Source organism: Ctenocephalides felis, unplaced genomic scaffold, assembly GCF_003426905.1.
Source record: "Ctenocephalides felis isolate EL2017-DRISC unplaced genomic scaffold, ASM342690v1 CF-g0.4_SCAFFOLD_01492, whole genome shotgun sequence".
NCBI lineage: Eukaryota > Metazoa > Arthropoda > Insecta > Siphonaptera > Pulicidae > Ctenocephalides > Ctenocephalides felis.
The window spans coordinates 6,242,136-6,269,597 of record NW_020537646.1 but is presented as its reverse complement, the minus strand read 5'-3'; the positions used below and the strand labels follow the sequence as shown (position 1 = coordinate 6,269,597).

Below are 27,462 nucleotides of genomic sequence, written 5' to 3'. Positions count from 1 at the left end.
ATATCCGTTCGCTTCGAGTTACAAATGACTTCTGACCCTGCCAATAAACAAAAAGTTCAAATAAACGTCCAGTGTTCGCCTTCGCAAAATGTATCGGACTTATCACCTATCTGTCGCCGTCACCACGGCGCTAAATCTCTTGCATTCCTATTTATTACGTACGAGATCGCGTTCGTGCGGAGGCTGTTTAGCTAATCCAGCAATGCTGATAGTGAAACTGATTCATAAATTTAAATTAAAATGTCAACATGTCTTATATAACAAATTATTCTCGTTTGATTGAATTTCCATAAACTGCACGTAAAATATTAAGCTAAAAAGGTTTTGTTGAGACACCATTGTGATACAAAATTTATAGAAAGGGATTTTGATGAAATTAACACTTTCAGTAATAATCCAAATCGAATAGTTATGTTATAAGATAAGAAGCAACTAGAATATATATTTTAATCAACTTTTTTTTCAGGAACCTTTTTTGCCAGGGACAACGTTAGTAATTTTATAGCTTGGTGTCGAAGATGTTTAGGAATTCATGAATGTCTCTTGTTCGAAACCGACGATCTTATCATGCGGAAAAACGAAAAGCATGTCATCCTCTGTTTGCTCGAGGTAGCAAGGCGCGGCGCGAAATTTGGTAAGAGGAAATTTTGAACAATAAATGATAATTTTATTTTATGTGCTACACATGACCTCAATTTATATTTGTATATATTTTTTAATCATATGTTCATAAAACATCTTTGGATAAATGTATGCTCGTGGGCTATATACTACTTAATTCTTATATTATTAACTTACTACCTTAAGCGAAGATTTTTATGTATTATTAACTTCGCCGTAAGGTAAGTTATAGTAGATAAGATGCACAACTAATTTTGCTCTCACTTAAATCTCCTAGCGATTACTTCGATGTGCGTGTTTACTTTCAGGGGTGTGTTAGGGGTTAACCGTAACTTAGGTAACACCGAAAGTCAGGGTCAATGCAGCTTCTAACCACTCTTGGCTACTCTACAATACCTTACCGTCTTTTACTGTCCACCTAGCCCATGGCTTTCGGGGTTAACCGACCAACAACTATCCTCAACTATCCTCAACAAGTTTAACCACTACAACAAACCAACCTATCGAATGTCCCAAAAAAGCAAGCAGCCCATTTCTTTTGTGGCGTAGTGGACAGAGTGTTAGATCAGCGCCCAAAGGGTACGATTCTTACCGAGGGCACAGTTTTAAAAGTCGTACTTTCGTGCCAACAAACCAACCTATCGAATGTCCCAAAAAAGCAAGCAGCCCATTTCTTTTGTGGCGTAGTGGACAGAGTGTTAGATCAGCGCCCAAAGGGTTCGATTCTTACCGAGGGCACAGTTTTAAAAGTCGTACTTTCGTGTGGTTGGCTTAATTAAACTTTTACTGTTACATATACTGTACCTACGTTTATCATTAACTTCCTGTAGGGTAAGTTCTTGTAATTGTCCAAAAATCGAAAGTGAAACGTTGTGGTCCAATTTATAAGCACTTATATTTTGTCTATAAAGTTTCTCGAATATTTTATTACCGTACGGGAACTTCCAGTAATTTGCCTTAGGCACGATGCCATGCAATACTAGTTTTATACATAAATACATGTCGTAATATAGATATTCCAACTCAAATATCTAGTTAGATAATATATAATTATTTATTATTTAACAACTATAGGTATGCACAAATGACGTGCAAACGATTAGTCGCAAATCGCAATATTAAAAACTCATTAACAGAATTGCGATAGCAAACGTGTTTATGGCGAATAAAATACGCGCCACTCATAATAACTTGGATTGATAAATGTGCATATGACTTGACTATTATTTGACTTTGCGTTCTCTATCTTTTAATTCGATTTCTTAGAAATATCATGATTTTTGTACGTGAAGAATTTATATTTTAATCAATTGTTTGATTGTATCCAAAAAGTTTATTGCATCCCTAATTAACTGCAAGGAACCCGTAATAGTTTTTTCCTAATGGTACTACCTTCTATGTTGAATGAATGATTTCATGGTTTACGTATGACTACCTACAATATTGATTAAATACCATTTACCAGTACCTACCTATAAGATTTCCATTAAGTCAAGAAATGAGTGTTTCATGCGTCTTGAACATCTAACCTCAATATTCCGCCTCAATCTCCGTCGATTGATCTAATTATTGTGTCCATAATGTAGACAAATTACGAAGCATTATTATTCATAATTTATCTCTAATGTATTTTTAACACCGTATCATTCCTATATCTTATACGTGAGCCGCGGCGTATCTATTTCGATTATTGCAGACTTATTGAATTTATTGATTAGATGTGAAATACCGTAAAGTACTTTTATGGAATTGTATGGAATACATTTACGACAGTACATAATATAAAGATATTTATTGATATTATTTTCTTAATGAGTCACGTTTTTCGATGAGCTGAATTTTACCGCTTTGTTGTTTATCTTGAGAGTGTTATTTGTTTAGTAACGAATAATTTCTGTGAAACGATTAATTTTTACCTGAATTTTTTTGATAACTCAGGTGCTATGAATGAATTATATACGTCATTTATAATCCTTATAATGGATATGAATCTAGATATTTCTTAAGTACAATATTGAATGTACACACAATGAGTACACGTCAGTCAAAATCCTTACAATGGACCTGAGAGATATTGATTTAAATACGTATTATTCATTTCAATATTGTCCTTATTTGTTTTGTTTCCGAAAACGAGAGTCTAATCCTTTTATTCTATATTTGCATTTATTAATTTATTTATGTCTTTGAGAATAAAGTAGTACAAGAAAAAACTGTTTTTAACATTTGCGAACAATCAAGATGCATAAAAAATTTTTCATGTCCGCATCATATTTGAACAATTTGTAAACAGATTTGTACATATCTATTTATCTAAATGCAATAAAACTGGTTCTGTTCAGTATTTTTTTTTTCTTCATTTTTTATCAATGTGTTCCGTCTAACAATAAGATGTAGCGAGCATATCCGATACCTTTGATAGATTTAATAAACATTCTATTGAAAAAAAAAGAAATCTTTAGTATCTGCATACTGTACTGTTATATTGATTTTCGAACCGTTATTCTTGTAAATAAAATGTCTTAACGTCTTCATAAATAAATACACATCAATTAATTTGCATTGACAAATCCAACCTAGAAGTATAGATCCAATGTTGACACAATACGCACCAACTGTTGTTGAGCAGCAAAAAATAATTAAGAATGATGCATATGTAGGTTCATGCATATGTATGTAAAGATACAGGTTTTTTGATATTTAAAAATGGTAATTTCTATTCTGAGAATGAGTCAACGTTTATTGAAATGCATGCGTGTCTACTGTATCATATGGAGATGTTAGACTTTTTACGACGCTATCTTCAAAATCTTTGGGAAATTCATTAACAGTGCTCAATAGCTAATTAACTTTTCCATTTGTCTATGGAAATTTAATTTAGTTTGGAATAAAGTATTCAAATACTATGTTTAAGGATTAGAATGTAAACAAATTCATTGCAATTTTCTATGTCTATAAATTAATTATCTAATGATGATTTATTTTTGTGTCCCTAAGGAATGCTCGCCCCAATGCTCGTGCAGATGGAGAGACAGATCGATCGGGAGATTGCAGCCGATAATTTGGCAAATGCACCCGGTTCGGCATTGAACAGCACCGATGGCCAGGAGAGCGACACCGACAGCGAAAATGACAGGGAAGGAGACGGCGTACTTCTTGTCTACGGACCTCATAGACAAATTGTCACGAACGATCTTAAAAGCCTCGACGAAATGGTGAGTTCTTCTTTGTTCTCTATTAGTTTTAGTTTTCTCGAATTATACCATTACATTTAAAACCAATTAAAACTTTTGCATGTAACTTTTCCAATTATATTTAACCTATACAATCAACCTAGCTATCAATACGGGTGTAGAGACACATTTATTAATAAATCAATGAATATAAATCAAATTAATAAACTAGTGGGGTGGGTGGCATCGTGCCTTAAGGCAAATTGCTGGAACTTCCCGTACCGTAACGAAACGTTCGAGGAATATTGAATGTTTTCAAATAGATTATTATAAATATTGTATTATTGTCTAATATTTATAATAATTATATAAACTGAATTGCAGAGTTGAAATTATTTGTTTAAAGTATATTAGAACTATAGTCAGAATTAAAAATAAATCTGAATTATTTTCGATATACAAAAAATTTAAAAAAAAAAAAAAAAAAAAAAAAAAAAAAAAAAATGGTACAAAATTTTTTTTTCCAAAATCAATTATTTTGTTAAGACAAGCAGAAAGTTCTTTGAATCAATTGAATCGGACGCTTAGTTCTCTCAAAAACTGCCATTTTTGTACATTTAGCTCTGTATCTCCGAAATGGCTGGGCCTGCCTTTGCGCAAAACTAATAACCCTTTCTCCCAATCATTACTAATGGAATGTTTTTTAGATCATTCAAATCGGATGCTCCGTTCTCTCAAAAACTCGATTTCTATTTTCTGCACTCTTTGCTCCTTATCTCCGTACCTGCTGGACCTGTCTTTGCCAAAAACTAATCAGCTCTTCTCCTTATTAATAGGAATCGAATGTTTTTTAAACCATTCAAATCGGTTGATCCGTACGCCCGAAAACGTGGACGAAAATTTGTATCCATACATACATACACACACACACACACACACACACACACACATCCATTTTTTCTGAGGTATGCCAAAACGTTCAGAAACCTTCAAAACGTCGAGAAATGTAAAAATTTTCAATTCCGATTTTCGGCCCATTACAATAACTTACCCTACGGGAAGTTAATAACATATACATAATATTTAAATTATTTTCATCATTGAATATGTGGAAATAAGATTCCTATTTGTTTAATAATAGTTGAGATTTTATTACATTCTCAGAAAAACGCATTTTAGTTCAGAAAGTGTAACTTAATTATTTAAAAAATATTAACAATGTGTTGAATATCATTTAATATTCTTCCACGTGCACTGAAAACCTTATAAAAAACTTACAGCGACCATGAATTTAGATCGTTTCAATCATAAAATATATCATATCACTGTTAATTACTAATTAATTGAGTTCTTCATAGAATTTATTAATTTTAATTGCCATTTTATTATGATTTTGCCTTTGGGGTATCTCGTAATATTTTTTAGATATTATCAAACAAAAAACACGTATGATTTTTAAGGCCGTGTTAATAAAACAAGGACGAAATTTCTAAAGGTCGTTGGTAAAAGTTTAGATACTTATACGTTAATACTTATTCGAACTCAAACTATAAGCAATTAATAAAGAAATATTACTTTTTATGATATTTTATATGAATCTCTTTTTTATAAAAAGAATTTTCTTTTTGGTCGAATGAATTAGTAAGTTTTGCTTATTTCATGTAGTCCATAAATTAAAATATAAATTAAAGTCTTCGTTATGAATATTAAGTTTCAAATAATTATAAATTTCCTTATTTGGAAATTTGAAGCATTTGTCTATAATATGAAGTGCCTTTCTTCGCGATAAAGAGCATTTATCGTTTCAACTTAAATACTGTTTTTTCTTGAAAGTTGCAAAAATTTCAATTACTATTAAGAAATGTTATCTTCAGTTTTAGAAAATTATTATGTTTGTTGAATGTTATCTTCAGTCATATGACTCTATATTTATATCGTTTGATGTGCTATTATGCACGTACTGATTGTGAGAAAAGTGAATAGATTTGAGATTTTATTACATCGCATGCTTATTGCAAATAACAATAGCAGCCAAGAATTGGCGCCAACTGAAAATGATTAAAACCATAATTAAATCGTTGATACACCTTGATTCCAAAAGGTTCCCATTCCAGAATTTGCATGGCTACTGGTAATATGCGGTAATATGCAGTGTTTAATGCCACTTCGATGAATTAAATCTACATCTGTATTAAGAAGTACTAGAATTAAATCCGACGAGTTTATAAAGCAGATACATTGTTTGTAGCGGAAACTTTATATATAATGTTTTCATTCTCATAAATGTCATCGGCTAGATGGCTGGAACAACTTCTGGCTTTAATAGGCTCTTCACGTTTTAAATATCTCTAGTTATTATTATGTGTTTAAACTTTAAACTTTCACCTTACTTAAAGCCGTTATGAAAATGCCTTTCTCAGAATGTAATAAATATTAATTGCGTATTTATTCATTACGTAAAATTGCTAAATTTTTGCAATACCGAGGAACTTCAGTATTATTTATTTCGCAGTAAATGTTGTAAACTTACTTAGAAAACGTTCGTCTCCAATTTTAAACGGAAATTTTACGTCTTCTTCACAAGCTTTTTAACATTAGGCACGACGATTCAAAATACAATGTTGTTGTTTCTTAACATATTTTATATTTCTGATGGCTGTGCAAACAAAAAAAGAGTTTTATGTATCTGATATTACTATCTGAAGCTGAACCGTTAAATATTTTCCAAAATAATTGCACTAGAAATCTTAGAACCGATTTGCCCTTAGGCTTCTATAGTAGCAACTTCACTACTGTCTACACATATATTTAGATTAATAAAGATAACACCATCAACAGAATCTTATGTTAGTTATAAACTTTCTTCGATAATTTTGACATGTAAGATTATGTAAAAACATAATACAAAATAAATGCTGCAATTTCTCAACGCTCGTTAAACTCTTGCTAGATTGAAATAAAGATCTCATGTTTACAAAAACATATATACCTTCGTAATAGAAGGGCCATAATATTAACATTTAAGAAGTGCAATAAATTTTAATTTTAATTTCGTTGACATATATACTTTTGTTGTCATCGAGCGGAATTACCTGTAATCATTTCTAGATGCGTACACGATAACAAGTTATTTTATATCTCGCAAAGGTTTTGTAATTTGTTTCTTCATTTGTCACGTATCGTGCTTATCTTTTTGAATTGGAATTGAGTACATCATATCGTTAATTAATGACGCTGTTAATTCAAACGACTCAATTAATGTTATAAAATCTTGGTAATTATGCTAATGAATGAATACTATCGCTTTCACAATCGCCGCGAGTAAAACACAGCTGGAAATAATTCAGGTACATAAATAAATATTCTGTCTAATATATATTTTTTATTTGTTTATTATACATATTTACATTTCTAGAGTCCTTTATTGTAAGTTATTATAGAGGCCCAGGAAAATTTGATAAAAATTAATTTTTCATTGAACTAAAAAATGTATAAGCACAATAAAATTTGCAATTGAATTTTAATACGCTAGAAGAGTTCAATAAAAATAAATATCTACTTTTAATTCATAATTTTCTTACACTGATAGTCGATTTATGATGATCGGGCTTTTCTGGCTCATTTGTAAGAGCTTTGGTCTTTCAACCAATTCGGTATCCACATCAGACTTCTTTTAAAATACAGATCGAAATATGTTTTTAAGTAAAACTACCCCTTTTCCATCAATCAAATTAATAATCTTCAGTATTAGAGAAATTTTAATAAAAATAAAATATTATGGGGGTTCTCCTAAGTAGTTGAGGAAGTAGTTAAAAAATATTCATCACAAAGCTTTGATTGCTTTTCACATGATGATTTAGCAATCTTTAATTTTCAATATCAATTACAAACTTTATCAGCAAGCAAAATGCGCATATATTGTTTACGAGGCCAATAAAATTTGAAAACAATATCATCCTATGATAAAGCCTATCTTGAGCGATTATCATGGCAATGAGATTCTGTGTTAAAAACCCACTAAAGATTATAATATCATCGAATATCCATTAGACAAACAACGTAGTTTAGCATAAATGCGTGCTTTAAGACAAAACAGCATTTGTATTACTTATATTTGAATATTATTGTTATGTAATGCTTACAAACAGTGCCCATTGTTTCCATAAAATAACAGGCGGCACACGATATTCTTTTAACGTTTGCCGCGCTAATCTTCTTCGCGTCATAAATTGTTTTGAATAAAAACCTAGTGGCAAGAAGTACATAATGGAGCTATTTTTCTCTGAATCACTCATTGTTTTTACAAAAGCCGTCATTTTAAATGAGCAATAGTCGACAAAAAATTTATATTCAGAATAGTAATTGTTTTACCAGATATGAAGCATTTTGTGGAGTTCAATGTTTGTTGTTTTTTGGTACATTAAATTAATACGTGTTTTTTAAGAATTGTTGATGTATTATTTTTTTTATTCTTGTAATAATGATCTTTGCACACTGTTTCCTAAACCTATTTGCTTACAATTTTCAATTTAATTTGTAATTTTCAATAATCTGTGTATTGATGTTAAAAAGTAGAGCTTTGGTATTTAATTTTTTAATATTTTTATCCGTTTTGCTAATTTCAATAAAATTAGCATTTTCTGAGAAAACTTAAAATTATTATATGTTTTCTTGAAAAAATATGTCTGTTTGTATTTATATGTGTATGTATGGGATCCAGAATTTGACCATCCCTTGTGATTTTCTCAGAAACGGCCGCACTAGTTTTGAAGAGATATCACTTAACTGATCAGTTGATTAATTGTTTTGATTTTATATCATTTTAATGAAATTTTGCATGTTCATCTAAAGTTCTAAACTAACCGAATTTAAAATTTTAAACATTTCATGAAACGCGATTTGTTATGACTAGTTTTTCACGAAGATCAATATCCGTTTCTTTTAAATAGCAAATAAGAGGCTAAAGTTGATTTTGAAAGTTCAAACAATTGTGAATCATGCTGATCAATTATGGTAAAGATCGTCCAGGCAGTTTTTGTGATTAATGATTATATTTTATTTTGACCATTTTAATGAAGCTTTGGATAAAGATAGAGATCATGGTCTAATAAGTAAAATATTATAAATTTGGGAAAAGTAGTTTGATTATAAAAATTCATTAAAGTTGGGAGTAAGCAGCTACTATCTTAGAATACCGTGTATATTTTATTCTGTTCTGTTACTTGTATTAATCATCGTTGACGATAATATTTAAAAATAATACATGCATTGACAATTTTGTTGTCACAATTTGGAAAGTTGTTGAATCTCGATTGTTATTGATTATGAGGCAGATTGCAATTTACACCTTTGTAATATATAATAAATCCAAAAATATTCATTCCTGATGGGATATCTTTGGCTATTCCTTGATTAAGTAACACTTCTCTTATTTTGACATCTATTTGAAAAATAGATTAACTTCAATGTTGTAACATTTATCGGAGAAACTTTTAGTTTCAAAGCTTTAAAACTTCAAATAATAGTATGCCATAAGCCAGTAATCTCATAATACTTGACTTACGGGAAACTGGATATGAGCAGCCTCACAATGGTTTTACCTACCAGGTACATAACATACCTGGTACGTGTTAACGCGTTAGCAGATCCTGCTCGCTTATCATTGTCGGCGCGACGACAGTATTTATGAAAATTGTCTTAACACTTTCTATATTTCTGTGCAGTTCCAATAACAAGCAGCTTAAGTATCAAGTTCTAATGTTTCAGCTTTGAAATGAAATCGCTAGTAAAAGCTGTTCGATATTTATTCGCCCATAATCTTTTAATGCACAGAACGAATACTTGTTCATATAATATATGATTTCTTATTTATTATTCTTGACAACGCTGTTGAATATATATTAACATACGAACATAATATATACATATGAGTATTTGAATATAGTTACAATTAGTAGAAGTTATTACTTTCCAAGTCGTTACATGAAGACATTGATTAAAACAACCTGTTTAGGGAATGACTCGCCAGGACATAAATTCAAGGAACTAAAGCATTTGATTAATTAAAGGTTATTTTCACTTTATTACTAAGGCTATTACACACACACATGATAATAAACATATACATATACATACAAATATTTATTAACTTCCCGTAGGTAAGTTATAGTAATGGGCCAGAAATCTAAAATGAAAATTTTTGCATATTTCCACGTTTCAGAGGTTTCTGAACATTTTGGGATACCTCAGAAAAAATGGATGTCTGTGTATATGTGTGGAGACAATTTTTCGTCGACGATTTCGGGCGTATGGATGAACCTATTTGAAAAATTCAATAAGCAATCGGTTCCTATTGATAGGGAGATGTGCTAATTAGTTTTTGGCAGAGGCAGGTTCAGCCATTTTGGAGGTTCGGAGCAAAGAGTGTAAAAGGAGACCGAGAAATGATCCAAAAAACATTCTGCTCATATTGGCAAAACAATTGCGTTTTGGAAAAATATTTTTTTTATTTCAAATTTGTTTTTTTCAAAAAAAAATTTTTTGTATATCGAAAATAATTCATTTAATTTTTCTAATTCTGTCTAAAGTTCTGAAGCTCGATTATATATTTTAATTTTTTTTATCATTGATATTTTTTTTATTCATATATACAGTTTTTTAATTATTTCAATTTAATTTTTTTTTTTTAAACACTCACTAAATATGAAGTTGTACATTTAATAAAAAAATTAATTGAAAATACCTCAAGCTATAGAAATTTATTACTGTAACTTAGATAAAATTATAAATATATTATCCTAACCGATTATTCATTTTTCTCTATATTTTCGTATCATGGATTATCTTCTTTCTGTCTTATTTACTCTACATTTTTTATCTTGAGAGTTAACTGCCTTCTTTAAATTTTTCTTATTACAAATCTTGTTCGATTGTTATAATTGATTCTGTTTATTAAATTTTTGTAAATATATTACCTACAGGTATATATTACTTCACAATTTTGATTATACATCATGTAATTTTTATTTCACGGCATGAACAAGCGACCTTTGCCTAGTTAGCCGAAAATATTGATTTTCTGGAAGACTGCGTGTACATCAAGTACGGCGATGGGTGTTGTTCTTTGACACGTAATTTTTTCTCGCAAAAAATAAATTACGGGTACACTGATGTTCAAGGTTTTCTTTTTTAAGTTCCGCTTGAAGAAAAAAAATGACATATTTAACGCAAGACGGTGATTACAGCACCAAATTGTAATTACACATTGCGACCTAAAAAAATGCGACGAGATGAATCGACATGGACGGATCGTTGAATTAATTCGCAAATATTTGTCGTTTATTCACACCCTATATAGAAAAATTAAGAAGTTGAGTTTAATATTTATTACTGTTATTGATATTATAATATTTCACGAATCGCTTTATCTACGACCAACAAGTTTTGATGAATGATAAAGTGTTCTATTTATAAAGCACTTAATAATACCGAGTTTTAATTTATAATCTCGATACGGGCATTGAAATCATTTAAAACGAATCACTTAAATATTTCCATTACCATATTTGCATCCATTTATATCTACATAAATTGATATATTGTCTCTTATTAACATGTCAATTTAATACTTTTATTTCTTGTTCAGTAACATGTATAATTTTCTTGTTGAATACTTTAATGTACACGTTTATTACGTGTAATTTCCGATACACCGTTATTAAGACTATTATTATTACTGTAATAATACTACTATTTATTTATTAATATAGTAAACTGCCTCATCGGTTTGTACAAATGTAAAAATGCTAGTTATGAATCATGGCAATTTATGTAAAGCTGATACGAGTTCTAATACCTGCTAACAAATTTTTAAAACATTTTATAATCAATTTTACTTCATTTTCTTATATATTCGAACTGAAATAATACTATGTATTCTATAAGCTTTTGTGATGTACATTACTTAAACCAGTGGTTCTTGAAGGCAACCCAATGGTTGATCATTCTTCTTCTAATGAGATTATATTAAATATATTTCTGTTCATGAAATTATGTAATTATATAATAAAGCAAATATAGCCCGGGAAGGCTATTTTTTGAATCTATAAATTCAAGTAAAAATCTGCTAAATCCAGATATCAAGCTGGCCATGGTTACTTTTGAACTAACCCAAACCATCTCTTTATCTATTTTTCAATATTCATCTAAATCCATTATCCTCAATTTATATGATATTGGATACAATATTTTATTTTTTGTTGTGATGAATATGCATTTAAGTCTCATCTACAGTAATTGATCGGCACCAAAATCTAAAAATGTGAACTGATGCTGTCATAATCATTATTAACGTAGAAATTTTAATAACTAAAATAATGAAAAGGTGTTACAAATTTTAAGTGCATGGCCTTTATCACGACATCTTATGAATGAGGTCGATTTCTCACACATAAAAATCGCTGTGCATGAACAATCCTTGTAAGGTGTATTGAAACTGATGAAATTCAATAAATAATCAAGGCGATTTCCAATTAATTTTAATTTGCGCTATGCAAACAATTCTTTGTGAAAGCAATTTCAAAATAGTTTTATTAAAATACTTGGCTATAGAATATCGATATTCTCTATTCTGGTATCGCACAAGGCACAAGTGCAATGCCTTATAGATGGACGTAGGTATAGTACTAATACAACGTATGGATTTTAATTGGTTTATCATTATATGTCCACTTACGTCAGTATTGCGACCACAGGGCCTTTTGCGATCACAGAATTCATTATTTTTTGTCATGCGGGCGTTATTGGAATGACATTGCATGCTGAATTGTTTAGAACGATCTCTGTACACCACATGCATATATTTATTTATTTATACATTACTGAGATATTGTTGCAAATGCATCGCTGAGAAATTATTCTGAATAGCAATAATAATATTAATATAATATAACAATCAAAAGTACAACAATACCTATGAAATGCTGTCAGGAAGCTCCGTCTTCTACTCTACGGAAATAGTGACTTTATTTCGGGAGCAAATGTATTTAAAATTAAAATAATCACGAAGGGTTATGTGCTTCCTCAAAGCAGGTTTGTCCTGAAGTTTTGTTTTATTTTTCTTATGTATAAGCGATTCTTCTGGAATTTAAATTAAGTTTCACACCAACTTATGTACTTTAGTTGCGTGACTGAATTCACTGATCAATTCTACATTTTTTAAATAAATAAATAATAATTACGCTTCGTTCTCGCGAACAAAATGTAATTTTTTCCGTGATAAATGAGAACTTGTCATAAATTGTTTGTCAGTGGTTTTGCTAATATATATTAATTAATTTATCATTTTTCTAAAAAGATTTTGGAGCCATTTACTTACATCTCAATATCCTCTTGGGTATTTGCTTAATAGGTTGTTTTAATTTGCGAAGATTGTTTGAATATATTCTAGATTGTGACACATGCAAAAACACATAAATTCCCATAATTAGTTTTATTTGTAATATTATGTACCTGCAAATTTACTTATATAATTGAATCGAATTGTCATGCAAACATTTAATAAATTTGCAATGTCATACTTGTTGAACAGGAGGATATCAATATATGTGCAGTAAATCATTGAAACTCAATCAAATTTTTAATAATATAAAACTGTTTCTTAACGACTTGCTCTCCGCTTGAAACAAAAACGTGCTGCAACTAAAATAGTTTTTACTTGTATTTATTACAATTCAAATGTTAAATTAAAATCAATTCGGTTTCCTCCAGCTGTTCGACAGATCTGATTGATAGTATTTTTTCTCTGACAGTTCTAATTTGTGGGGTAAACATGTTTAGTTTTTTCTATATGTAGTATGTAAACTATACAAGCCACAAAAGTCGTGACAACATGCTGTGTAAATAGATTGAGCTATCAAATAGGGTTAATGACATTATTTAAACAGAAAATAGATAACATGTGTTCACAAATCTAATGTTATGAATAAATACTTTATATTTAATTTAATAGCACTATTTATCAACTTAATTCTTAGCAACATATTTTCCAGAAGTATAATGTGCTTTGCATGCATTAAATATTTCTAATAGCAAATGTAATGAATTTATTATTTTATTTATAAAATTCTTTATTAGATATTGAGCTGCAAATTCAGCTCCTGAATTCTTTGTGTGAAAACAAAAATATGTTGTATCGATTTAAAAAATCTAATTGTATTGAATAATTCTATGAATTTTATAAATTCAAATATAAATTTTATTATCACATCCTTTCAGCATTTGTTTATTAATAGTGGAGGACTCTGAGCCCACATAATTTTCTGCATAGTAAAGCTTGGGTCGCATTAGCAAGATAATAGACTCTTGAATAATATTGAAAATATTTTGAAAATTGAAATTATCTTATGAAATAGGTAACCTAGAAATAAGTTGCAGGTTTTAAAGTTATCTTAACATAAATTTATGATTATTTTGACACCATTAACCCATAACTGCAAGTCGTTTCTGAACTGATATCTAGGTGTTTGCTTTTATATGGAATTGTTTTCCTCTATATCAGCGGTCGGAAAACTGGGATAAATTACCCCAAATGGTGTAAAAATGGAATTTTTGGAGTAAAAAGTAGATATGTTTTTACTGTATTTGCTACAAAGTTGACCATATTGGGGTTATCTCTCTTTGCCATGGGGGTGAATGAGCTTAAACAAAAATATTTTGAAGTAATGGTTAAAAAAGTTTGCCGACCGCTGCTCTATATGAATTTTTAAATCACAGACAAATTGATATTTTTATTAACTTCCTGAAGGGAAAAATTGTATGCATTTGTTGTGTTTCAAGTCAAATCAGTTCCGGGTTCGATCCCAATGTCGGTCACCTTGATATCAAGAAGTATGATATTAAATTTTCACTTGATGTTCAACTGAAAATACTTATATATATCAATGCTACAATTCATATAACCATTCATATTATATAAATTGTTTCAAAATATTTTGAAAAGTCGCGAAACGACAGTTTGTAAATCTCTGTTTACCTTTAACAAAAGCTTGCATTCCACTTTTATTTTCTTTATATCTGGTTTAATACATTCGGCGGTTTTATTGCTTTGTTTACGAAAGCTGCACATTGGTAAAATAAAGGATAACGCTTGAAGCAAAAGGTAAAAACAAAAGTGCAAAAATGCATCGGAATTTCAACGTCTCGACTCCTCGATGGATCTTTATAAGGCGTTCGTCATATTATATTAAGATCGTTCTTATTATTTACAAAAGCGTTTGATCCGACAATGTACCACATGGCAGCTGAACAATACAGCCAAGTACATCTAGTGATTTGTATGACCTTACCATAAAGATTCATCTAAATGATATCAGCGGAACAATTACGGATAATGATGCGCTCTAATATGCAGCGTGGACAATCAAAACAATGACTCGTTGCAGATAAAGCTGGGACCACATAATAATTTTCATAACAGACAAACCTCAAATTAAAACTTGGTAATTTTCATAATCGATTCAGGACTTTTGTAAAAAAAAGTTTGACAAAAAATTATGCATATACCTGCTGAGTATGAAAAAAGCACTCAGTTGATTGTCGCACAAAACTTGGTATAAATATTATTAGATCTATCTTTGTATCATTTCTGAATCTATTACAATCTTGATAATCAATTAATTCCAAATGTATCATTATCTATACCGTTTTCAAATGTTTCGAGATATTTATTACGAAACATTTAATGCTAATGGTTACCTCATTTGTCATGTAAATATAATTAATTACGTTCTTTGCCTTTTCTTTATTCAGTACTAGCGCAGCTTATGAATAGAAACGTCATTGAACTTCTGTCATTTTTTATGCTGCCGGGGAAAAATGAAACGGAACTTCTCATTTTAAATGCATGCGCCTGAAACAGATGATTGATAAGTCGAATGACCCTAAAGGTCGAAAAATGACTTAATTATAGATAATATATATATGTATATGTATATCTTTAATGTGTGTATTGCTGTACATGGAGATTTTCCTCAAATTATAACGAAACACTTCTTAATTGAAATATTCTTACAACTTTAGTTGTTTCTTGGCACAGTTATCATATTTCATAGTATATAAACAATGTTGTTTCATTTCGTTTAATTATCGTCGATTATTATAATTATGATATCAGCTTTTGAATTTTAATCATCTTAACCTTAAGATTTATAAATATGCAGTCTGTAAAAGGATGAGCAAGCAAAAGGAGTGGCATATGTTTATTGTTATTGACAGCAAACCCGTTAATCAAAGAGTATAATTTAATGCAAATTATTTGACTAATCTTAAATTTTACTGCTGGCCGTGGTAAGAACGTACATCGACCAGCTAGATTTCAAGCAGTAGTGAGTCAGAACTATCTGAAAAGGATCAATAGCTAAACTTTGGAATTAAGAGTAAAGGCTTTAAAAATACAAAACCATCTGACCATTGATGGTGGTTAGGCGATGATCTTACCTATTGATTGAAGAAATGTAGAATGAACTTCCTTTTAAACCTGGCAGTGTTCTGCAAGTGATTTTGGGTGATGATTCTCTTATCTGCTTTTGTACTTGCCTGAATAAGTTCATATTTCTATGCTGATGTCTTTGTAGATCAACCAATTTGGAGCATGCAAAATTTTTTGTGATAATTATTTTGACAACTTACAATATATTTAGTAGGGAAAACATTGACCCACTGTTTGTCTATTTTTACTTTTTTACACTTTATAATATTTAGTTCAATGAATGACTTTATTATATTTAGTCGATTTCAACTCTGGCTGTGTAAACATTTGAGATAATAATCTCAATAGATTATAGTGTACCTTTTCAATACATTCAAATCACAGAATCGTATTTAAATACAGCACCTTGATTAATCAGACATATGACGATTCCCATTGTCTGTCACCTGTATTGGATCCAACATCCGTCGTGGCTTATTCATTCAAATCATTCGAGACGTTGTCCTTTTAAAGAATAACTTCCGAAGTGATTTGTCTTCATATATGTTCGCATGCGTAAACACCTATTGAAAGATTTGCAAGATAATGCAAGTTGTCAAGTCAAGGTCGATGGTAATTTATCAACAACGGTAGCAAAGGTCGGAGTGCCAATCTGTTTTTCTTTCATCTCGGGACAGTTGTCATGTCTTCTTTTGGTATTAATACCAATGTTTGTACAAGGAGAGATGTGGACAAAGGACACGTGCTGCGTTCAATATTGGCGCCGTATGCTCGGAATGGAATGGAAAGGTTACTTTGCGGAGAAGGATGTGAATTTTTATGAGTTATTTTGATGGATGGTGTTATTTGGAAATCTTGATTAAGAAGAATTTAATGACCTTCTTGTAGTTAAAAATAAATTTATTTATTTATTCAAGTCATTAACACATTAATTGTTATTTCTTTTATAATGTTTTACTGGGGCCTCAAGAGGTGGTAGGTGCTTTGACCTTGATTTCAAGTTACAGGGTCGACAAACCTCACGCAGCCTGATGTTAAGTTTTAGTGATTTAGTGATTATCTCTTAGAAGTATTGATAGCAATATATTTCCAAGTAAAAATAGCCATTTTCTGGCACCAATAATAATTGATAAAAAACGGTATATATTAAAATTAGTAATAGAAAAAGTTGTCTTCTGAAAAGCGACATCATCGCCCAAGCTTGAGGTTTTGGATAAGTTTTATGTTTTTTCAATGATTGCTACTTCAGAAATGAAGGTTGAATTTTCTCTATCGCATTGTAATTATTTCTAAGGAGAATAGGTGATCAAATAATTGTTGGTTTGTTTTAAATCCTTAGAAATTTTCTAGAGTTTTATTTGCATTATCACCAATTTTAGCAACATGATCGGCAAAGGTCAAATTGGTGTCAAATAGAGTGCTTAAGTCAAATATTTATTTATCTTAATATGCATCTGATGATGCAGATTTTATAAACAAAATATGTGATTTTGATTTTAAAAAATACGGATATTATCATTGGATCTTGGAATGTTTTGAACAGCATATTATTAATTTAAACCATAGATAGCCTTTACCACTAGGCCGCAAATATTGTTAAATGAACCTTGTCGATCGATGGAATATCATTTGAAAAATTAAAAATGATATATGTTTTTTTAAAGAATCAATACAACTATGTTATTAAATACCCCTGTAGATTGTTTCTTACGATTTATCGACCGACTTCCACATGATCATCTGTCTGATAAAGATAATCTTTTTTCCGCGGGAGACGGCTCGCCTCGTGAGCATGCGAGTTGTCAAGTTAACATGCCTGTTAATTTATAAACAAAGATATCAAGATTCGAAGTGTCAACTTACTTTACTTTCATAAAACTGTTTGTAGTTTATTGCAGTAATGCGAATGTTTATGTTAAAGGACAGGTGCTTCGTATCCGTACTGCCGTCACTTGATTGAAAACATGAATGAATTTATTTATGAGCTATTATTGGTGCATTGACTGGGATTCTTTGATAGTTTATTTGTACGTCGTGTAATTTAATATTTGCTTCTGGTATTTATGATTGATTTATAAGATGCGTTTATTTCATTGATGTATTTTTGCTCTTGTAAAGTGAAAATAGCCTCTTCGGGCATTGCTGCAAATATTTAATAATTATCTTATCACAAAGATAATGGAAAACCACTGGCTACCTTCTGATTTTCTAGTTTATAAGAACTGCGTTCCAAATTAAAAATTCTAATTAGAATAGTTCTAATTGCCGTTAAAAAATAATATGCAGCAGAGAAAAATATGCAGAACATTTTTACGTGACTCTAATATAGTATTGGCGCCATGTATTTGGAGAGGCTCCTGTAGAACAATATATAAATATTTATGAGTTGTTATTTTATCACTTGTTTTCTGCCATATATTTTGTCATATGCTTCTCAATAAAGGTATTTACATTTGCAAATCAACCTTCTTATGTCTTTGAATGCAATAAAAGTAAATGTTTTTGCAGGTTTATATTCTTTGTCTTTTTGTTTTTTATATTTATATTGTTCGCGAGTTTTCTGAATCTGATTTAATGAAGATAATGCTATGTTTATTTTTTCTTTTGGCTCGAACAACTTGAATGCATTTTTAGTGTCACACTTTTGTATCTCAATGTGGTATTAAGACTTGTTCACTAGATTTGCAAGATAAGGAAAGATCTTAAGCGAAGGTCGAGGTTGATTCATACATAATGACCGCAGATATCGAAACATCAATTTGTTTTTCTTCGATCGAATTACTTGTCATGTCTTCTTTAAGCAATAAGACGAGTAATACACGTTTAAGAAACAAAATTTATTGATAACTGCGCCATATCAGCCGAAGGAAAACTAATTGAGGAGTTGAGGAATCTTTGTGACCATATTTTTCGGTAGAATTTGTATGGGGTACGGGAAAAATTTATAATCCAAAATTTAAAAATTTAAATTTATCATATTTTATCTTAGCTCTAAAACTCAATATACATTGATTACTTGATTAGAATATGAAATCTTTATTTTTGAAATTATGATCGATTCCATAAATCCAAAATATCTATTTACGAAGCATGACATTTTTATTAATTTATTTGATTTTTATAAACAAACAAGTTTTGATTATCAATATTTTATATTATTTTCAGGTTCGAGAACTTGTAGAACGATGTACTTGCCCATCACAATTCCCGATGGTCAGAGTGTCGGAGGGAAAATATCGAATAGGAGATACTAAAGTTTTGATTTTCGTACGAGTAAGTAATTTCACTAACATTCAATGTTAACATAAACAAAGTTATAAAATTTCCACTCATTGATCGATGAATAATTTTCATCGTTCTCTATTTTGGGACACTTCACTTGAATTCTATCAAATGGTAGATCATCGAATCTTTATTTTTGTACTCTGATTCAAAATTTATCGTAGCCTAAAATACCCGATTTAATGGAACCAACTTATTTAGCTTGATCTATGATAGTGATTATTCTAACAAATTGTAGTTGTGGGTGTACTTCACAAGTAAGTATTTAGGCCGCCGAAAAGAGCAACATTATTTTGAGCCTAGTTCTCATTACAAATTTATGCGCGGGATAAGTGCACCTGAAATAATTCATCACTTGCTTTGAAATTCTTATTGTACCTACGCAAATGATATAGTAGTATTAATCATTTGGAAATTGAAAACTGGATATTGCTAAATTTTGTGTTCATCAATTATGTTACTAATGACCGAATTATGCAAATTTTGTATAGATATTATGGACGTTGAATATATTTATTCATTAGTCACAGATTAAATATCACAATACAAGAAAGTCGTAGTATTGTCTAAATGCGTATAACACAAATATTGCAAAAACAAGAGAATCCTGTTAATTGAATACAAAGGTTGTTCTATTCGTTCGTAATCAAGGTTGTTTTACCATATAGAGTTGCTAATAAAATTCAACCGTGGATTCTGGTTCTATCTTGTAATGTGCTTTCATAACAGCCGCGTTTCCTAGATAATAAATTTAGTTTGTTAATGGGGCCAACCAGAACGGTGTCGTCTGAACTATCTTCGCAAATTCGCATGCCTACCTGTACCTGCTCGCGAATTACGCACTGTACTATAAATTTGTGGACGCTGACTCAAGGCCGATTTTATCCAAGGATATAATATGACACAAACCATTTATAGACTTGTAAATGTGAAAAACCTTTTAAGTTAATGCTTTTTGCGTTATTGCCTGTAATAAATTCTTTATCGTTCTGTTGTTTTAAATTGGCGTTTTGTCAAAATTAAATATGTACATTGCTTATGTCGTAAAACTTGAATATGTGCAACATTATTGATACAGGGCGAGGCACGGAACTAGTTATTGGTAATCATATAAAAACGTTTTTTAACACGGTTCAGTAACAACTGAGGTTAGGGGCTTCCAACCTTCGGTTGCAAGTCAATAAAATATAAAAATATTAAATATTTTTCAGCTTTTGAATTATTCAGTTATAGAAAAATAAAAGTATAAAAAAAATATTTGTGAATTATTAAAATAATAGAGAGAGTTTTCCCTGGCAAAACAACTATCTCTACAAATCATTCTACTCGACAATTTTCTTCAAGCACATTAGAACTGATTTTAAAAATAATCTTGCTTCCTGCTCATTCAAGACTTATCTCTACATATTTTTTTACCCCAAAATTTTCTTTAAGCCATTGCTGCTGATTAATTACTTTTAATATTTTTATTCAATAAAATCAACCATCTAATTATAAATTTCTTTAAATATATTTTTTATACCCATAAATATTTTATTTTTTCTTATCGGCTCAAGAATTGAGAACGCCAGCACGAAGTCATGAATTGCAAATATGTTTAATGGTGTTATTTATTTGCACGACAGATTGTAATATATTTTCGAGTAAAAGCTTTTCGATTATTTCGTCAAGCACATTCACATTCTTTATAAATACCATTCATTCGTACGATACGAGGTATTTCAATTGTATATTAAAAAGCTTGCATAATTTTGTTATCAGTAATAAAAATAATTACTTAGATCGAATATGATAATTGACTACTTAATCAATTGGAACGCTAAATTTGGAATTCCTTTTCACATATTTCTAAGTGATTAAATAAATTATATGCTGCCATGATTAACCTTTTCAATTTCTTGTTAAAGGTATCGTACTATAAAATAATATCAGGATCAATTAATTAATAATTTACCTTTGTTTGCACTTAAATGGCTGAAGTCAACTTTCAATTACTATGGCTTGTTTTTATTTCATGTTTTGCATAATAATGTGCAATTTAATTTTTTCCAACATATGTTTTCTTCTTTCGCAATAGATTCTGCGAAGCCACGTAATGGTCCGCGTAGGCGGCGGCTGGGACACGCTGTCTCACTACCTGGACAAACACGATCCTTGCAGGTGCAGGGCGCAACACCGCACGAGCCAGGCGGCCAGACTGGTCCAGGCCCCGCAAGCGCGCAACGGCAGGGAACCTCAACCGTACGTCGATCTGTCCAGAGCAACTGTTATTTACGATAGGTAGGTTGTAGTCAGTAATTAGTCATTAATAATTTAATTAAATCCGGGTTAAGATAGGTCGTAACGGTATTATAATAATGGAAATGCATTGTTAATTTATGGAATTTTTCAACTCAAAGAATTCTATCATTCGAGGTTAAGATTTATTTTTATTATTTATAAAAAATGATTTTGATTTTACTTTATAATTAATTCATTATAAAATGTTGATATTATATTTCATTTACAGAGTTAGTTATATTTTGATTGCACACCAATTATTCGCTTTATTGGCTCGAATAAATGCAAGTCAAGGAATTAAAAGCATTTTTTCTGTGGCGTTTGCATGTTAGGTATTAGAGCATATTTTCATTTATGATAATATTGCATGCGTATCATTCATATTTTTACTTCCCACTTATTGGCAACTATATATTTGATAGCTTGAAATAGAAAAATGCATACATTCAGTTGCAAAACATGAAAATCTTTTACATCGCTTTGATGATATGAAGGATCTGAAATGACTTTTAGAAAAATAAACTTATTCATTATTATCAAAACAAAACAGACATTGAGAGATAGGTCGGTATATTTCTGTTATTTAACTTATTTGAAAATTAATTGCTATACTACAAGGCTTAATAGAGTTAATTATATCTAGTTTATTGTCGTTTTGCTACTCAAAACAATTTTCAATTACATATATAATTATGTGCTTGAAGCAATCGCACCTTAATGTAATAGAACGTTTTTAATGAAATGATATTTATAATATAATTTAATGATTTATTAAAACATGTAAATATGAGCATATATATCAGGAAGCACGTTTATGTAATAGATTCACTATATTCGAAAGTTTATGCTTGATTAAGAGCATAGTACGTTCGATGCATATAAATATGGTTTGCAAGTCGTTTATGTAAAATAAAGAATAATAGAAAAATTGTTATATCTCAGATCAAGAAACTCGATGTTTTCAAAATCGAACTTTTCTTGTAAACATTAAGAACTTAAAAATTGTGGATTTCGATTTACAACTTGTGATACCAAAAAGTCAAGCTTCTAGAAAACGTCATCAATTTTTATTGGTAATATGATTTATGATAAAAAACTTAAATATTTACAACTAAATAAATATTAAATTTCTAAAGTGTCAATAGCGGTTAAATTTTTGGAAAAAATTTGTATAGGAAATAATGGTGATGGTGTTCCTATATGGTGATGACCAGATGTTGAACAGAATTCAACCGAAAAAAAACAGTACATATAAGTGATCTACATATCCGTAAAAGCATATGTTCTAATATAAATATTTAAATGTACACAACCAAATACAACTTGTTGTACAAATTAAATTAACCGCATATCAAGACATTAGATCTTAATATCTTACTATTAGCATTAAAAGCGTCTTATTCCAAACACGGAACACATCAATCAATTTGCTGCAGATACGTCAAGAAATATCAACTTAGAGATTTAGGAGAAAATATGTTTTTTATACACAGCACTGTGTGAAATATACTATAATTTTAGTTACATCATTAATTTGTGAGATCATATAAAAACATTTATCGAAAATTTGCAACACACATATCTACCATATCGGTTGGATTACATGGCTAATCAATCATTTGTGGCTTTAGAGAGTTTTTGATTAGAATTGTTTTTAGAAATAATCTTGTTTCCTGCTCATATAATAAATAATGCCAACCATTTATATTGCATCATATATATTTTTATCCAAATTTTATACATTTAATAATTTAAATTACTATTTTAACATCGAGAGCCTTGTAAGCACTCAATCATTTCAAAGTATGCGCTAATTTTTCTCTACTATTTAATTTTGCTATATTGGTAAATTTAAAATTTTATTATAATACCTATAATTAATTTAAATTTAATTTTGGTAAACTATAAATAGCTACTTACGGCCATGACATTTTTATTTTGTAGCCAACGTATGTATCATAGTATATTATTTACGATCGGTTTTTTACTTATACTAAATCCGTTTCCAGATTTAACGGTTTTGTCGCAATATATCAAATAATATGGTATTAGGTAATAAATTGTTTTGATTGTGTAATTTTGGTATAATCACCTAATAAAATCCGTTATAGAAGGTTTGTTCGCATAAAAACGAACAAATTAAAAGTCACGATATTACCACAAGACTTGATGCTTCATTAACCAAGTGTTCCTACGTGAAATTATATATCATTACATAGTGACTCAGAATATTGATAAAGATTGTAAAAAATATGATTTACAAGACCCAGCCCATATAAGCGGATCTTTGTAAAGAATAGTAATCATTAGTGATCTATAAATCGAAATTGAAATTGATGTTGTTAACTTGTAAATAAAAATTTATTTTGTAAAATGCTACCTCTTCAAATCTACTTAGTTTTGCTAATTTTAGTTTTATGTTAATGATGAATATTTTTGTGAGAGACTTTTTTTTCTGAAAGGTTCGTAATCTCGCCGTTATCGAAAATGGCTTTATTACACGAAATGACATATTTATCATTCGAATCGACCTTTCGAAATCAAACAATAAAGTCATAAGATAATACAGCTCTAGGCTGTAAATAACATTAGCACGAAGAACAAAAGAGGCGATCATGTAGGTATATAACATAATATTATATCGGTGTTTGGTATCGCTTTTTAAACTCCGGGCACGCGCTACATGTCGTATTGTCCGAGAACAACGTTTGCTCAAAAGCTCAACTGCATTTTCATTCGGGTCGCTATTACGTACATACATTACACAGGTACGAAATATTACAATACTTCAATTATAATTAATATCATCAGTATTAATAATAACTGTTTTCAAATAACCTCAACTGTTAAAATAAACTACAGGTAACCCTCGTATAACACGGTAGTTTCGTTCCTAAAATCATCATTGTAGGAATATGTTTTTTTGCTATTTCGCAGAAATTGGTCACCTGGTACTTTTTACCCTATAGTCGATAAAAAATAAATACTTTCTTTAAAATCTTGACAATGTGTCTCCGATTAGCTCCCATAGCGATATCGCCCTATTTAAGGTGATTACAGATCATTTTTGCTCTACTTTAAAATAGTATCTGTAATAGTAGTTTAAGCTCCTCTACTCTATCCAAGCAATATCAACATTTAACAATTGTATTATAAGTTGTAAACAATTATAAATATATAGAGTATTTGAAAAGATACTGTATATAATAATTCACCGTTTTGCTTTAAGATTAATATTGATTACTCAATATAAAATATAACAATTATAATAAATATATAATTTATTATTAATACGAATTTCGAAAGCGTAATGAACGCATTGTGTCATTTGGATCATGGTCACAAATACACAAGTTTTAATTAAATTTGCAAATGTATTATTTTAATTGTAAATTCACTTTTATTATTTTTATAGATCTATAAACTTCATGAAGTGTAAAGTTATAAAAGCTGGAATATTTATATAGGAAATTAAATTGAACTCTCAATGAGATTAAAACTATGGAATACATATAATATTGTGGGATTATTCGGTTTGTATAAAGTACTAATAATATTTGCACTGTGTAACTAAGCTAACGCATATTTATTATTTGTTTGAATACTAATAATGAAATTCACGTTGTGCTCTATATTTTTAAAGCGAAGTTTTTGCTCGTTGAATTAATTTAATTTTTTTAAACTGCGTAAATCATACCATAAAGTTCTTTCATGTAGAGTCCTTAATTTTATTCCTGTTTGTCCATTCGTCTCTCTACATGAGAAAATAATATCTGTAAAGCAAAATTGATGTTTTAATGCTAATTTACAGACTGTGTGTTGATAATAAAATTATTAGAAGTTTCTGACATGATCTCATTCTAAAATCTATTATCAATAAATCATAACAATTAATCATTTGGTTCTGTAAGGTAAGAACTCAGAAAAGACAAGTGGCGGAGTAATCTGATCTGAAACTGAACACAAGCCGTATATTATAACATGCCTTATTGTATTATAAATATTATAGTGTTTGTGTAATAGAGTTTCTGCTTATGTTATTTTACTCAAACGAATAAAATATTACATAATCAAAAACTGGCCTTTTCGAAACGTATCAAATAAGGTGATACCAGCGTGGGTGCATTTTGCGACGCATTCTATGGCATTTACATTTTTTTTATAAGAACGGCATTTACATTTTTTAATTCGCGTATTTTAATCAATCGCAATGTGGTCGGTTTCCAAATTTATACTGTGTCCATACCATGGGTTTATTGACTTCAGATATTGTCAATTTATGGGATTATACGAAAGATCGAAGGTGCCAAGTTATATTAGGAGTTGTCCAAAAAGTGTTAATGAAAGAAATTTTTAGCATTATTATTGAATTACTTCATTTTTGCAGATGTACAACCTACATGAAATAAGTAGTAATATAAAATTTTATTTCTGATTAAAATTATCTTTATCTAAAATAAATTTATGCAAAGAATATTATATTCAAGTAAGTTAAGAAACGAAATTCTGCTTTTCTTCAACCGTATTAAAATTTTCCTATTTACATCATGTACAATTTGCATTGTATCAGTCAATAAAATAGAGAGATGGTTGGATTCATAAGTTTCCTCGTGTGTGGTCTTCCATTATCTGATAATTGGCAATGATGTCTAAGATTCGATATGTAATTTTTCCAACAGATCACCACCGTCTGTTCGTCGAACGGTGCAGAGCGTGCCTGATAGCCGAGCTCACGATTCCACGATATCGCCGACGGCGCATTTGTACAAAGGCAGTGCGACGACCGATACAAATGAATTGCACAACACCAGCAACATTGTGAACAATAACGAGAACTGCAGCGACAATGGGAGCGAAGTCAGCGACGAGGGATACAGGAGCCTCGGCCTGGTGAAGGAGACGACGTGCGCCACCCAGACCAAGAGGCGTCAGTCGAAGCAAGAGGATGACGGTACATATATACAGATATAATAATATTTTGTTCTAGGACTTGAAATTGTGTTTGTTAAGATATTTACTTTGTGCAGGACGTCAAGAACCGTCTGATAGCTCTCCATTGTCTTCGAGCGACGATAGTAGTAAAGTTTCAAGTAAATCTACTCCAAAAACTAATGGCTCTGTTAGAATGCCAAGATATGCATCGCCTCTTAATAGGACTGGGGTATGGTTTAACTTTCCATAAATATAATTTAATTAGATCTATAATTTATATCAATTGTGGTACGTATGTGGTTTCCAATATTTCATCACTATGTCTTTTTACCAGGCGAGAAATCGAACGGAATCTCCTAGCATCACTAGAAATAATCAGCGTGCAAACAGCATTTCAACTAATAACACATGGAGTGGAGCTCGTACTAAAACGAAACAACGGTCTGCAATTACTCCTGAAACTTTTGAAAGAAATTCACATACCAGAAAATCAACGTCATTGAACGGATCCCCAACTAAAACCAATCCAAAAATACGAACACCTTTAGCTAAGCAACTTTTACATACTGCGCAGACTGCAGCAAGTGAGGATGAGTTATTAGCACAAATGAAGCAACTTTTGTTGAATTACGACAAGCATGGTATTATTCAAAGCTTATTTATTTATTTTATATTTATTTGCTCATA

At 30.2% G+C, this 27,462-nt stretch overlaps 1 protein-coding gene across 1 annotated transcript in view; it reads left to right on the top strand.

Moving 5' to 3' along the window:
* Positions 1-27,462, top strand: part of LOC113371543 (GAS2-like protein pickled eggs) — a 44,030-nt gene that overhangs the window by 16,310 nt on the left and 258 nt on the right. Inside the window, exons 3-9 of the mRNA XM_026612171.1 lie at positions 467-634; positions 3,619-3,836; positions 19,447-19,554; positions 21,641-21,843; positions 26,523-26,794; positions 26,871-27,004; positions 27,110-27,416. Coding sequence (XP_026467956.1) covers positions 467-634; positions 3,619-3,836; positions 19,447-19,554; positions 21,641-21,843; positions 26,523-26,794; positions 26,871-27,004; positions 27,110-27,416 — 1,410 coding nt within the window. The remainder of the gene's footprint in view (positions 1-466; positions 635-3,618; positions 3,837-19,446; positions 19,555-21,640; positions 21,844-26,522; positions 26,795-26,870; positions 27,005-27,109; positions 27,417-27,462) is intronic.